The following is a 16,632-nucleotide window of genomic DNA, read 5'->3' as shown; positions in this document are numbered from 1 at the left end:
CAGCTATTCTGACTCTTACGTGCTTGGCACTACACTGATATCAAATTGGATGGCTTCCCTAAATTCCATTCCTCCTTTTCAAGGATCTAATTGTTATTTCTTCTCTTCTATTCCAAATGCCTCCTTCAACCAAATAATTGAAATAATCCTTGCTGAAATGAAGACTATTATTCCCATTCTTCCGAACAACCTAGACTACTATCCAAGCCTTGATTCACCAACAACTGTGCAAAGGTAGTATTTCATGATAAAAATTTACTGGCTTAATTTAAAACTCCAGTCATGCATTCAGCCTACACTACAGCCTAGCATCTGTTAATCAACAAATCTAAATTAAACTATGAAAGAGCCAAAAAAAGAGAATTACTTCTTGCTCATATGGCATTCCAGCTTCTGATCCCTTGCTAAGGCTGATGGGTGCAACTGCTGTGTTACATCCAGATGACCATTGCAGATAACATAAAGATAATGCTGATTTTCTGACAGATCACCTCCTATTATACCAAGAGCAGCTTACTGCATGCCTTCTCTGATAAATTCACCGGAAGAGGATGGAGGGACATCAGAAGAATACAGTTTGGGTACCATCAAGTTTTCTGTTTCAGAAAGTGGCCTCATAGTTGTACCCTAGATTTGAACTTAACCTCTACCAAAACATCGTGCTGTCTTCTTTCTCTTAAGTCAGGATAACTTCATATCCCTTTACTTTAGATAATTCTATGATCTTCAGTCAAGATCAGATTTCTCTTGTTAGCTGACTTAACATCTCTAATTTTTTTTTGTCATAAGTACAGTGGTACCTTGGTCTGCGAGTGTTTTGCAAGACGAGCAAAAATTTTTAATAAATTTTAACTTGATAAGCGAGCGAGGTCTTGCAATACAAGTATTACCTATATACTTTGTCTGCCGAGCATCAAGTGATCACAAGCCGCTCGGGACTGTGGGTAATCGTCTCGGTCTCAGTCGGCATATCTCATTCGTGCTAGCGTTGTGACCACGTGTGTGTGTGTAGCATTTTTTTTTGTGTCCAAATGTAGTCTGTTCTTTATTAACTGTAATACGACAAAGGCTCCAATGAAGAAAAGGGTTGAAAAGGAAGGCAGTGAGAGCGAGATGATTACGGTGGAAGTTAAGAAGGGAAGCACGAACAAGGTATGAAAGTGGCTGCCATTGCAAGATTTTATAAGAAGTCTACATCAACGATTTGCACAGTATGAAAGAAGAACTAAGGGGAGGGGATAGATGTAGCAAAAGGAGTCATGAGAGTATCAAAGCAACGGCCATGTATTCTGGAAGATGTAGAAAAGTTGCTTTTGGTGTGGATAAACGATAAGCAACTAGCAGGTGATACTGTGACTGAGAACTTGATCTGTGGCAAAGGCCTTGTATGCCAACCTTAAGTAAACTGCCAGGTACATCTACAGAAAACGAAGAAGGCTTCAAGGCGAGCAGGGGATGGTTTGATAACTTTAAGAGGAGAAGTGTCATCCTTAGTGTTGTGAGGCATGGAGAGGCTGTAAGTTCAGATGCAAAGGCAGCTGAGGCGTTCGTTGTAGAGTTCCAGAAGCTCGTGATTTCAGAGTGTTACCTGCTGCAGCAAGTTTTTAATTGCAATGAGACGGGGCTTTTTTGGAAAAAGATGCCAAAGAGGACCTACATTACAGCAGAAGAGAATGCAATGCTCGGTCTCACAGCAAGAGGGTGAGACCGTCTCACCCTCTTGCTGTGTGCTAATTCAAGCGGTGATTTCAAAGTTAAGCCCCTGCTCTTGTATCATTCTGAGAATCTGCGAGCCTTCAAGAAATGCAAGGTGCAGAAGAGCCAGTTAAATGTTATGTGGAGGTCCAACAGCAAGGCTTGGATCACTTGTATCTTGTTCGTTGAGTGGATTGAGATCTTCAGTCCTGCAGTGAAGAAATGCCTTTTAGAAAAAATATTGCCACTCACAGTCTTGCTGGTTATGGATAATGCTCCTGCTCATCCTCCAGGCCTTGAGGACGACTTACTGGAAGAATTAGAGTTTATTAAGGTCAAGTTCCTTCCTCCCAACACTACTCCATTACTCCAGCCCATGGATCAGCAGGTCATTTTGAACTTTAAAAAGCTTTACACCAAGGCACTATTTCAGTGATGCTTTGAGGTGACTGAAGGAATTAACCTTACCCTCTGAGAGTTTTGGAAAAATCATTTCCACATCGTAAACTGTGTCAAAATCATCTAAAGCCTGGGATCAGGTCACCAAGAGAACCCTTAATTCTGCTTGGAGAAAACTGGTCTGATTGTGTCGAGGGGTTTTCTCATGAACAGGAACTGCCAGTTGTCGATGAAATTGTGTCCTTGTGGAAGAGACCATGGGACTGGAGGTGAATGAGGACGACATTCAAGAGCTGGTGGAGGAACATGGCTAGGAGTTTACCACCAAAGAACTGATGGATCTGCATCGCGAGCAACAGCAAGAGATCTGTTATGGAGATCTCGTCTGAGGAAGAGGAGAAAAAGACGGAGACATCCCTCTCTTCAAATAAGATTAGGGAGGTGTGTAAAATGTGGGAAACAGTGCAAAATTTTGTAGAAAAGCACCACCTGAGTAAGGCTGTGGCAGTGCGAGCGATGAATCTGTTTAATGACAATGCAATGTCATATTTCCGTGAAATCCTCAAAAGGAGGCAAAAGCAAGTGTCATTGGATGGGTTCCTTGTTAAAGTTGCACAAAAAGAAAAAGAGTCAACAGATAGCAGTGATTCCATTAGTGACAATGAGAGTCATCCTACCCAATACAATTACTGTAATATGTAATTGTAATTAATAAATTTGATTAATGTATATTACATTTAAATAATAAAAATATAAAAAGGTGTGTGTGTGTGTATATATGTATATATATATATATATATATACATACACAAGGTATATGCATTTTGTATTAATCATTTTTATATAAATATTTTTGAGTTTTGGAATGAATCATCTGAGTTTCCATTATTTCTTATGGGGAAATTCGCTTTGATATGCGAGTGCTTTGGATTACAAGCATGTTTCCAGAACGAATTATGCTCACAAACCAAGGTACCATTGTATTCTTATGTCTTCCTGCCAAAAGGCGCTAGAAATAAGTTGCTGGTACGGAAGGAGGTGATTTGCCTTTGTCGTTTATGCAGGAATTAAAGGAGAAGTGATGTTAGGAGGTCAGTTTTTGTTTGGGTGCTGCAACAGTGGTTCCTTCTGAATGGGTGAAAGGTGGAACTGCAGAAGTGCAAGGGACCAAAAAGCACCATTTACCTTTGGACAGGAGATGAGTTTTCTGCTAGTGGCTTTTATGAAGTTGGATTTGGGTTTGTTGATTGTTGATTTACATTTATTGCATGCTTCTGCTTGGGTGGCAAGTATGAAGCTTTGCTTCTTGATTCAAGCCACCTGCAGTAATTTTTTTTTTTTTTTCTTCAACTGCTTTCATACACCTTCTGTTGAACCAGGGCTTTTGAAAGCAGATGGAATGAGGGAAGAGTGTCTTCATGCCACTAAGGATGATTTATTTAGCTCGCTCGGTGCAGGTGTCTGGGTCTGAAGAGCAAAAGCAGTAGTCATGCCATGGGAAAGCAGTAGTATGTCTGGAGATCATCCCACTTTGTACCTTTTGTAGTGCTAGAGGACATGAGGATGCGTGTGTTCAGAGGAGAGGCATTTTGTTAGACTGGAAACTTATACTAGTTGTGGACATTCACGTCATCTAGGATGATGATGATTTGCTCTTTGTGTAGCTAGATTGTAGTTGATAGTTTGTTTCATGAAGCAGAAGGTGAAGAGGTGTTTGTGGTTTTCAGAGTATGGAGCAGATGAATGTTACTAAGTGGGGCAAGGAAACCTTCAGTCAGGGGAGGTCAAAAGCAGTAGATTCTAGATTTGGCATCCTCTGACAGGTATTGTTAGACTGTACAACTGCACAGGTGGCATCTTTATGACAAAATGAGTTATGAGGAGTATAATTTAGGCATGATCTAAATGTTTTTTCTAAACTTATTCTTATGTATAAAAATATCAAATGTACTTCTGTTTTTCATAGTGTAAATTTAATAAACTTAACTTTTGGTAAAGATGACACTATAGCATTCCATTTTTGATTATAATTTACTTAAAATATGAAATTATAGCTAATGACATTAGGAAGTTTAGTGCAAAGCTGAAAAATGGCAAATGATTGGCAGCATCATAATTATAATACAGATTTTCAGGAGGTTAATGCCTAGCATCAACCCATTACATGAATATCAGTTGATCATATATGTCAACATTTCAGTTCTTTAGTGCTAGAATGTTTTTGTGATTGATTGCTACGCTTGTAAAAATTACTAAATAAAACTTTACTGTAAAGTTATCTAAGGAATTGTTTCCTTTTTATCTGTACTTAAAGATGTTGTTCTTGTGTTATACAGCAAAATCAATTCATTAAACAGTTATCTAATTTATATTAAACCTTGGTGATTAGAAATGTGTATCAGTACATGTAATGTTTACCTGCGTATTTAGTATTCTTTTGTGTTATCAGTTTCTTCTTTCAAGTTCTTAACGTAACTAAATTACATTATAGGTTCACAAATATCCAGTCCTCAGTAACATAACTAATTTAAGTGCCCCCCCCCCCCCCAAAAAAATGGCTAGTATTAATCTTTATAACATCGAATCTTGTTTTAAGGCAGTTACTATATATGTTTAGTTTTGGAAATAGGATTTGCACATTTAAAAAAAAAAAAGGAATTTTTTTTTGTGATGGCAAAAGTATCCTTTAAAAAATTGACCCACCTTAATAATCACATTTAAAAAATGAGAAGTATTAAAGTGGTGCAAATATTTTAATACAAGCTAAAATATGAACAGTAAAGTAATAAGATTAATGTATAAACAACCAAATTGAACTTAATTATGTGGAATTTGAATCTCAAATCGTAAGCGCAATTCATTAATAATAAAAATGCAGAGGGCCTCTCCTTGGTTTACTAATAGAAGAGTAATTTCGTATTTAATTTAGATCTGTTGGTCACCCTTTAAAACAAATTCATTTCTAGATTGAATTTGTATCCATGAGCACAATTATTTCTTGGTAGGTGTGAAGATTGGATGCTAAATGCATATAAATGTTGCTTAATATGCATTGGAAGCAGCAATTCTTTAATGCTTCTCATTTTTAAAGTCAGTTCCTCGTTTTGCTTGAAAGGCTTCAATTCAGCTTCCATGATCTTGTTCTACTTTTGATTTCATATTTTTCATTCATTTTATGCACTTCATTCTTTTAAAATAAGTTGATCATATTCAAATAATACATTTCATAGTGCAACTTGTGATTCCTCACAAGATGGCATCTATGTCATCTCTGCTTGTTTAGTGCATGTAGTACTTGATTTATTTTTCACAATATCAAGTTAAAATAAATTCAGCTTAAAAAAAAAGCCTGTAATCGAAAGATCTACAGAAATTCTGATAACTTGTTTTTATTCATTGATACACTTGTGGTAAAATAGCATTTAAGTTGCTTCAGCTGAATGTCATAAATTTTTAAATCCTTTGTCATTTGTTCTGTTATCAGCATTGCTTTTAACTTAGTGTTTCACTTTGCATTGCAAATATATTCTTACTGTCAGCAACTTGTATAAATATAAACATATTCAAGTATCTCTTCACTTCAGACTATCTTTCAAGAATGGAGTGATGATGCTTTGCATCATATTTATTATTTTATTTATTTTTCTGTCATTGCAACTTTTTGTTGTTGTGCATGACGAAACCTTCAGAACATAACAGTATACATACATCACGGGCTTTGCTGCATTTGTGCTAATCTGAAACAATGCAGTTAGTGTTATTTTGGAATCAACAGCTATATAGTTATTCCTCCAGTTTGAAAAATTTTTTTTTGTTGCTTTGTCATACATTTTATAATAATTTAAAACAAAAATGATTGCTTGCAGAATAGTTCTTTTCCATTATTCAAAAATAAGGGAATAAATTTTGTAATTTTTTATACATTCCAGCAGAGAATATATGGTAAATGAATTCAAGTAAGGATTATTATAAACAATAGAAAACCTCAACTCAACATCACCAGAGTTCAAGATAAGTACTATCAACATAAGAAGCCTGAATGGCAAAGAAATGAATGTAGCTGAGGAATTGGTTAAGTACCAGATCAACATAATACATGTGACTGAAACAAAAAAGACAAACTGGTTAGATCTTTCTGAGCAATAAATACAAAATGTTATATTCAGGCAATGACAATCAAAGAAAAGGAGTAGCCATAGTATTCAGTACTAAATACAAGGCTAATCTTCTTGAATGGCAGATAATTTCAAGTATAGTGATGTGGGCAAATATCAGAATGGGGAAGTGGTCAATGAGACTAAGGCACATAATATGCCTATGGTCCCACTGAAAGTTCTACTAAGGTAGAAGCAGAGGAAATTTTGAGGCTTTAGAAAAAGCAACTGACAAAATGAAAAAGGAAAAGTTGGTCCTTGATGGGGATCTAAATAGCAGAGTAGGACATGATTGTCAGGCATACAAAAATATTTTGGGAAAATTTGGAGAAAAAAGCAAAACTAATAATGATGGCAAATACCTGTTGGATTTCTGCTCACAACATGGACTGATTATTACTAACAGCATGTTCCAACATAAAAATGGGCACAAATTCACATGGATAGAAGAGACAAGGAATAAGAAAAGTCTCATTGACTATGTTTTTGTCAATAGTGATGTTTTCTCCCTGGTGCAGGACACCAGACTGTACAGAGAATTTGAAATTGGAAGAGATCACTATTTAGTCTAGACAGGATAAAATTGAATTTCATTCTGAAAAGAAAAACATGTAAGAGAACTTTTAAAGTGAATAAAAGTTGAGCAGCTCTCAAATGTGAACTGTAGACTAAAATACACAAAGATTATTGAAATAAAAATGAAAGCGTTTGAGAACAGGAATCAAACCTTGGAGATTCAGTGGCATGCCTTGAAGAAAACCCTGATTGATTCAGCCAGAGAGGCATGTGGTGAGGTTATCTGCAAGGATAGAAAAATCAGAACTCCATGGTAGACACAGGAAGTTAGAGACAGTGAAAGAAAAGAAGAAAGCATATCAGAAGTTCCAGGAAAATAAGTCACCTTGTGCTCTTAGAGATACAGAGACAAATGTAAGGAAGCTAAACACTGTGTAAAACTAGTTCAACAGACTTTGGTAAGAACATAGAAAATAAATATCTAGAAGCAGGATATTCTGGAAGTTGCTGAAGCTCAGAAATGGGGGAAAGACTGCTGTAAAAGGAATTAGATGATAAAGGTGAAATGAAAACTGGAGAAAAAGATATCCTTGATGTATGGAGTAATTACTTTGAAAAATTGCTAAACAAAACAATCTTGTGACAGCACAGTGGTAAAAAAAAAAAAACACATATCAGGCATGCAATCAGTAATATATATATCCATACTTGAAGTAGAAAATGCCTGAAATGTGGAAAGGCAGCTGGAGTAGATACTTGACCAGAAATGCTGAAGTATGGAAGTATGAAAGTCTTACAGTGGCTGCATTGCATAGTTCAAATGGCCTAGACAGAGGGATGAATTCCAGATGATTGGAGTAGAGTTCTCATAGTACCCATATATAAAAAGGGAAATGAAACTGAGAATTACAGAAGTATTTCTCTACTGAGTGTTCCTGATAAGATTTATGTAAGTCTATTTGAGAAATGGTTGAAAAGAATTGTGGAAGAGAAGCTTTGTGAAGAACAAGCTGGATTCAGACCAAATAGAAGGTAAGCCTCTATTTGGTCTGAATCAGGATCATATTTTCACTTTACAACAAATGGTTGAGAAATCATGGGAATATAACAAAGATCTGTATTTAAGTTTTGTAGATCTGGAAAAGGCATATGACAAGGTGCCAAGAGAGAAGCAATTCAAAATACTACAGTTGTATGGTGTCAATTGAGCATTATATCAAGCAATACTTAGTCTTTATGTGAGTTGTACGTCAGCAGTTAGAATTGAAGAAAGTACAGGAAGATGGTTTAATGTTAAATCTGGTGTCAGACAAGGATGTACATTATCTCCCCTGTTGTTTATCTATATGGATCGCATTATGAGGGAAAGTGATATTAAACTTGATATCAAAATTGGTGAAGTTAATATCAGCTCTTTGCTTTATGGTGATGTTATACTTCAAAATAAATCTGCTACAAGTATGCAAGATTCCAAATGAACTGCCTTTCAAGTACAGCCAAAGTACATGAAACAAATTTATATTTGGAAGATGTCAATTAGATATTTAATGAACCAGACTTTGGCACTATTTCTAATATCTGAATTATATTCTTTAGAGAATTTCAAATACATGCAAGATGTGTTCAGACTTGAGAAATTTATAGTTTAAAAAAGAGTCACCTGGATTGGGTGGGGAGAGTAATAAATTTAGTTACATCTACAAAAGTGAAGTTAGCATATAGATCAAAAAAAAAAAGATCTTATATGAAGATAACCTCATATTAATAACTGGCAGTAGTTTGCTGGGCTGTATAAGATTAGTTCATGTGTAATCAAAGAACCCAAAAGAATAATAAAGACTCATTTGTGAGAAATGGTTAAAATTTTTCGTTAGTAGTTGATATATATTCATGAAGCATTATATTACAACAATGGTAAAAATGGAAGAGAAGTATATTTGTCTATGAAATATTGATTTGCAAGTAATGAATAATTGGTAATTATGCTAACTAAACTCGGTCTGCCTTGTGCAAGAGCCAGTTTTATATGCATTGAGCAGAAGCTATCCCTGGACAGAAATATACACATTCTTGATATTTTATTCATTAAATAACAGGGTTTGCACTGTTAAAGTTTTAATGAAGATGTAGAAACCAAATTGCTTTCAGTGCTCTTTAAAACTAAAGATTACATGGTATTTTCACCAAGTTTAAATGGAGTAAATGTTTATCAAAGACTTGTCCTATTAAATTATCTAAAAAAACAAGCATTTTAGAAGATACTCATTTTTACATTATACTTCAACAATTGTATAAATATTTGTTTTGCATGAAGCATTTAAAGCTAAGTAATATTTTTATTTTATCTAATGGTATGTAAACTACAGAATAAATTAGTAGTAAAAATACATTTAACTAGTATGGTTCACTTCTATAGCAGATAATAGTGAATAAAATGGAGTTAAGTTACATACAGATAATCACAATCTTAATTATTTAAGAAAAGACTAACAATGGTATATGCGTGCATGTTGGGTCATAATTTGATGTTTAGTGGTATTGGCATGCATCAGAGAAGTCCACTTGTTAATATCATGCTTGTTTCTTTTGCACTGTACTTGGATAGCTCATCATCAAATTCCTGCCATGTACCCTCAACGGGTATACAGGATATGATGGTACTACATGAAAAAATTACATCATTACTAACTTCCTATCTACAATTTTCCTCCAAATCAGTCTGTTACTTGTCAAGACTCCAACATTATCAGATCTCATATTTCTATCATCTAAGGCACTTTGTACCGTATTAATCCACCTATATCTTGGTCTTCCTCTGGGTTGTTTTGCTAATCTTTCTTCACCCATTCTGTTTAAGTGACCAAACCACCTGAGATTAGCTCTGCTAACGCATTCCTGTCAAGTTTTCCTAATATCCCCGTTTTTAATATGATATTGCCATTGATGCCATCTGTTCACGCCTATAATCTTTCACAGGACTCTCATATCTGTGGTCTCTAGTCTTTGGTCAAGTGTTTTACTTCTGACCTAGCTCTCAGATCCATAAGTTAAAACTGGTTTGAACACTGTCTTGTATACAGCTAATTTAGCGTTCTGACTAATTTCTCTCTTATTCCATATGAATTTATTCAATTGACTTCCCACCATACATACCAGCTTTGCTGGTTCTGTTGTCTATTTCTATATTTAATTTACCATCTTCACTAAAAATCTTAATGCCTAAGTAGCTGAAATGTTTTACTTGTTCCACAGGTTCTCCATTCACAACACAGTTGACATTTTCAATGATTCTGCCTATTTTCATTGTTTTTGTCTTTTTATTGCTGACCTTCATACCATATCTATTACAACAGTTATTCAGTTTAGTCAGAGAATCTTGCAGACTTGTAGCAGATTTATTTATAAGTATAACATCATCTGCATAAAGCAAAGAGCTGACATTAACATCTCCAATTTTGTTTAATTCCACTTTCCTTCATAATGTGATCCATATAGATAATAACAGAGGGGATAATGTACATCCTTGTCTCACACCAGATTTAACATTAAACCATCTTCCTGTACCTCCTTCAGTTCTAACTGCTGACTTACAACTCAAATAAAGACTCGGTGTTGCTTGATATAATGCCCCATTGACACCGTATAACTGTAGTGTATTGAATAGCTTCTCTCTTGGCACCTTGTCATATGCCTTTTCCAAATCGACAAAACTTAAATACAGATCTTTGTTATATTCCCATAATTTCTCCACTATTTGTCGTAAAGTGAAGATCTGATCTGACAGCCTCTATTTGACCTGAATCCCGCTTGTTCTTCACCAAGCTTTTTTTTTCTCACAATTCTTGTCAATCATTTCTCAAGTATACTTGCATGGATTTTGCCAGGAACACTCAGTAGGGAAATACCTCTGTAATTCTCACATTCAGTTTTATTTCCCTTTTTATATATGGGTACTATGAATCTCTACTCCAATCATTGGGAATTTGTCCCTCTGTCCAGGCTTTCTGAACTATGCAGTGCACCACTGTAAGACTTATACCACCACCATACTTCAGCATTTCTGGTCGAATATCATCTACTCCTTTCCACATTTTAAGCCTTTGATGGCTTTTTCTACTTTAAGTATGGATATGTATTCCTGACTGCATGTCTGGTCAGTGTTTTTTACCACTGTGCTGTCATCACTGCTTGATTCATTTAGCAGTTTTTTAAAGTAATTACTCCATACTTCAAGGATATCTTTTTCTTCTGTTTTCATGCACCTTTATCATCTCTAACTCCTTTTACAGCACTCTTTCTTCCATTCCTAAGCTTCAACAACCTCGAGAATATTTTGCCACCTTCTTGATATTTATTTTCTATTTTCTTGCCAAAGTCCTCCCATGACTTTTGTTTAGCTAGTTTTACACAATGTTTAGCATTCTTGCATTTGTCTCTGTATTCTCTAAGAGCACAAGCTGACTTATTTGCCTGGAACTTTTGATATGCTTTCTTCTTTTCCTTCACTGGCTCTCTAACTTCCTGTGTCCACCATGGAGTTCTAATTTTTCTATCCTTGCAGACAACTTCACCACATGCCTCTCTAGCTGAATCAATCAGCGCTTTCTTCAAGTCTTGCCACTGAATCTCCAAGGTTTGCTTCCTGCTCTCAAACTATTTCATTTTTTTCATCAATAATCTTTGTATATTTTAGTCTACAGTTCACATCTGAGAGCTGCTCAACTTTTATTCGCTTTAAAGCTTTGTTACATATTATTCTTTTCAATATCAAATTCAATTTTATCCTGCTCAAGACTAAATAGTGATACTTCCAATTTGAAATCCTCTGTACACTCTGATTTCTGCACCAGGGAGAAAACATCACTATCAACAATAACATAGTTAATGTGAATTTGTGCACATTTTTATGTTGGAACATAGTGTTAATAATAACCAGTCCATGTCCTGAGCAGAAATCCAACAGATATTTGCCGTTATTATTAGCTTTGCACTTTTTTCCAAATTTTTGTATGTCTCACAATCATTTCCTACTCTGCTATTTAGATCCTCAACAAGGACCAACTTTTCCTTTTTCATTGTGTCAGTTGCTTTTTCTAAAGCCTCAAAAAAATTCCTTCACTTCTACCTTAGTAGAACCTTCTGTGGGACCATAGGCACAAATAGGTCTCATTGTCCAGTTCCCCATTTCTCATTTGCCCACATTACTCTACTTGAGACTGACTGCCATTGAAGATTAGCCTCGTATTTTGTGTTGAATACTAGGCTACTCCTTCTTTTCCTTGATTGGCACTTGGATAGCTTAACATTTCAAATGACTATAAAAGCTCTGGAATAGAAATTGTACAATGTCGATCATTTCTCTGCTATATTACTTTATGTTCAGGTGTGTGTGTGTGTGTTGCTTTCCCCCCCCCCTCCCTCAAATATTTTGATGGGTTCTGACCTGGCCTACATAACACAAACCACAAGTGCAGGTAATCTTGTAACCACAATGCATGTCAGATCAAATGGTGAAAAAAAGTGGTATGTGGTTCACATATTGGCAGCATTATGTTAGACCAGGTCCTCCTTCCACAAAAGTGTTGTTTTTATATCGATGTTTAGGGAAAAAACTTTTCTCTGTTACTCGTTCACTAAGTTTTCACTTGCTTTCTTTGCTTTATTTTAAAAAATCTTTGAAAACCAAATTTTCAAACGGTACTTTTAATTATCATCTTCACTTCTATCTTTAAAATGAGGAAATAATTACTTCAGAAATTCAGTATACAAAACTGTGGACAGCAAGTGGAAATGGCATTTGGCTGATGTTTCTTGCTGTCTGCTGTACATAAATGTCGTATTGGTTTTTGATCTTTTTGTAGTATCCATATTCTCATGATTGTCGGCCAGAAATAATTTTAATATTTTGAAGAGTGAATAGTTCATTGTACTGAAACAGTGATGAAAAATATTTCATAAATTTTATTCATTGCAAATGGGAATAAATCCAGTTTACCCCCATAAAATTTTGGATTAATGAGGATCATTTTGGAATTTAGTGCCAGATGTTTTTGCACAATGCATGTCATCATTGCACCACTTACATTTATGTTCTCAGTGAATTGTGAATATATTTGTTTCAAAACATTCAAGATTGTTATATATCCTTTAAGGCTTTTTACTGGATTCTTTCATTTGGAAACTTGCTTTATAGCACAAAACAAATCAAACCTATGAATGCACATTCTATTAACAGATATAACATTGTGAGGGACTAACCATTCTGATGTGTTAGATTTGACTTTTAAGAGCTAGCATGGTAGTGCAAAAGGCTTGTATTAAAGTGCAAAATAGATGCCACAAAAATTGGATACAATTAATTGGCAGTGTTGTTGTAATCATAATGTAATGATTAACCATTGAAACAAGGAGCCCAGAAAGGCTTAAGCTTGGCATTGATAATCATTTAACAATGGATATTTATTCTTTCATATTTTATAGTTAAGTAGGTAAGAAATGCTTTGCCTTTTGAAACTTAATTTGACAGTAATTAAATTGATAACACGACCTTCAGTACAGGTTCTGGTATTGCACTGAAGGATTATGATAAGATGCTGGATATATTTTTCATTAGTGCTTTTTGAAGGTTCCACTGGCCTGATTGCTATTTTTGAAATGCTGGTTTTCATAAGCAAAATCTTTATTGTTGAATTAAATTGCAAAGAAAAGCATTGGGTTGGCATTAAATTTATCAGAAGACAGGCTAATAAATATCCATTTGTTATTTTATAGCCAGGTGTGCAAACATGGTTTGACACTTTTGAAACCAAGTTTCGAATTTTAGTAATTACCTGTTCATTTAGTGTTATGAAGGGAAGTGTAACTTCGGTTACAATGTTCATTTTTCTCTTGCATAGAAGCTGTTTTTATCTCCTGATCAGGATTTAACATTGGAATTCACAAGCTTTGAAAGGTGAGTTAAAGACAAAGTTTCAAACTTGTCACTGCTTCAGAAATTTAGATAAAACAGGTCTCAATATATCAGTAGTAATACTGAAATTTTTGGTTTGGGGATGCTTTACCTATTTACCTTAAATATGAATTTCAAGAGATCCGTTTATAAATAATGTCGGTGCAATTTATTATATAAAGTATATTAATGTACTTATATTTAATAAATCATAAGAATGGTATTGTGAAACCACAGATACAAGTATAACTTCATGAGACATTTCAGCATAGTGGGAGAAAAGAATACCTCTGACTCAATATTGCAAACAACCATTATAAAACTACTGTAATATCATGAGTTTGCTATAGTGAGGGTCATCTGCAGTAGGATTTTAACAATATTTTCTTTATCAATGTGCATCTTAATATTTTGCTTAAAAATTATTATTATAACATACAAGTGCTATTAGCTTTTTTTTTTTTTTTTTTTTTTTTTTTTAAATAGCAAGTTTTTGGTGCTTTTCTGTTTTGTCATGTCCGAATTAGATATAGGAGATTTTGAAACTATAAAATACTCTGGAATAAAGTTAAGGATGAGATGAACAAATTACTAAATTCTTGATGTATAATTGGGTTGCTGCATGTGTGCCACAGCATGTTTCATTATTGAATTCATACTGATTTGTTACCCTGTATGTTTTGAGGTATGTTCTTGTCTCACCCAAATAGACTAACTTACAGGCACATGACAATGGTTGGACTTTGTTTTAAAATAAAGGATGTTTGTTTTGTGTGGTTTACAAGTGTTATGAAGATTGTATTTTAGCCTCTTTTTAGAAGTGTTCCAAATTTAAGGGATGGGAATAATTAAGATGTGGTCTGGGATCAGACTGCTTTGGCTTTTTTTTTACAGTGAAATGTAATTTTTGACTACCTTAAGCAGCTAGCATTAATTTTTGAAGGTTTGTCAGTGGGAATTTCTTCTTGTCTTTGATTCTGTGAAGTAAGGTGACCTTTTTCTGTGGATTGTGTGGCAGTCATAACAGTGACCAGATGTTACCTTGGTTCAAGATTCTGCATTATTTTTGGCCATATGCAGGGCGTTTGAATATCAGGAGGCTTCAAGATTGTAGTTGATCTTTAGAAGAATGAAGGCATGTTAACTTAATTTTATTATTTTTTTTTTTCATGATATAGTTTGCCAAATATTGGATATGCCATAGATAATGGATAGTAATGAATTTACTCTTAATTTAATTTTATCTGGTGAGAGTTAGTCATTTGCTGTTAAAGTTGTATATGGTTGAGTTCATTGATGAGAACATTATCAAAGCAGTTGTCTTGCCTTGTTAATTTTTTACAGTAAATATTGATGTTTTTCTATTGACAGTCAACACTAGATCCATGTTGGCATGTAAACATATTTTTCTGACCAGGGAATGTATGTGAAAAGTTGAGTTGCAGTCATCCCTCTCACCATTTCTCATAGTCTACTGAAAAAAAAAATGACGCCTCTTCCTCCATGATCCCATGACATTTGTAGTGGACGAGATTAGAATTGCAGTGCCATTCTCCGTATTCTGATAAGTATGGATACTCTCAAATTCTTCATCCTCCCTTTTGATCATTCATGTAATTGTGTGCATTCTGCTAGTTTTTCTGAACATTAGTGCTGATAACAATTAATAATGAAATTTCATCATCCAAAATGAATCTTCATAATAAAAATAGACCTTCAAAACATCATAATCAGTAAGGCCTAATCAGGATACTTGGACTAGGCAAATGGCTTTCTTTTTCTAAAGTGAATTAAATTGTGAGATGACTACATATTTAAATGTGTTTAGCGTGAATATGAGAATACTTTATCTGCATGGATGAGCCTCTGTAAAAAATGTAGGTTTTAATCTAGTATGCAAAAGTATGCTTGTCAGGGTTTTTTCAAGTAAAGGTGAGTTTGACCAGTTTCATTGGAGGTGGAAGGGCTTTCCCTCCCAAACACTTGGGGTTTTTCATCCCACAAAACAGGCAAATTCTCTGGGAGAAAATGCAATTTTCAGATGGTGCAGATTGGATTAACTACCATGTCAAAGCCAAGTCATTTAGCCATGACCGAGCCATCAAGTATAACAAGCAAAGGAAAGATGGGATGGAATTAGGTGGCCAAAGGGTAGGTATTGTTTAAAGCTTTATCTTCAAACATCCCAGGAAAAGATAGCTGTGTGTGAGGGGATTTGTTTGTAAAATTTTCTTTCCAATTCACTTTGGGAATTGGAAAGAAAATCCTTCCCTAGATAAAAATTATCTAGGGAAGAATTTTCTCCCCTTTCCTTAGATAACTTTTTATCATGCATCAACATGGTGGATCCTTGGTATTCTCTGTATACAGAAAAAAAACCCATAAACATAGACTGATAATTAACCAACAGTCACATAACCATTTCTTGTCAATTTGCCATTATAAAAATTTATGATTAATATAGCAAAATTAATTTAATCTGATATTCTCTCATCACTGAATTTGTCCTTAGCAGATCAAAGAAAAAGTTGGCAAAAATCTTAAAACATAATCTTAACCATCTTCATTTCTAACCATATTGCAATTTTTTTTTTCTGGCTGATATTAGTGAACCTTGTTAGAAAAATTTGTATATTACAAACAAGACTAGAATTAATGAAGGTAATGTTTTTCACCTACTAATATCAATTCACATAGCATAGATTTCAGTAATCTTAATTTCAGTGCTTGTAAATCTAAATCGCTGTTAATTTCTCATCCCCCCACCCCATTATGTTCACCCTGATAATACAAAAATAAGCATAAGATAATTTCATGGAATATTGACAGGAATGTAGAACTAAAAGGTTAACAAGGAAAGACAGTGAAAGGTTTTTCCTTTCGCTGTCTATACATCTCTCTCTCTCTCCCCCACTCCCC

At 34.6% G+C, this 16,632-nt stretch overlaps 1 protein-coding gene across 8 annotated transcripts in view; it reads left to right on the top strand.

Annotated features, from left to right (window-relative positions):
* Positions 1-16,632, top strand: part of LOC150102446 (uncharacterized) — a 108,954-nt gene that overhangs the window by 12,596 nt on the left and 79,726 nt on the right. For all 8 annotated transcript variants that reach the window (XR_016548960.1, XR_016548961.1, XR_016548959.1 and 5 more), the window contains one exon: positions 13,661-13,716. Coding sequence is in view for 4 of the 8 variants with exons in the window: in XM_090399761.1 (XP_090255887.1) it covers positions 13,661-13,716 (56 nt within the window). In the remaining 4 variants the exon portion in view is untranslated. The remainder of the gene's footprint in view (positions 1-13,660; positions 13,717-16,632) is intronic.

Source organism: Typopeltis vanoorti, chromosome 10 (genome assembly GCF_054136105.1).
Source record: "Typopeltis vanoorti isolate ZY-2024b chromosome 10, IOZ_Tvanoo_1.0, whole genome shotgun sequence".
Classification (NCBI taxonomy): Eukaryota; Metazoa; Arthropoda; class Arachnida; order Uropygi; family Thelyphonidae; genus Typopeltis; species Typopeltis vanoorti.
Note: the sequence above shows the minus strand (reverse complement) of the source record. Positions and strands in the feature narration are given on the sequence as shown.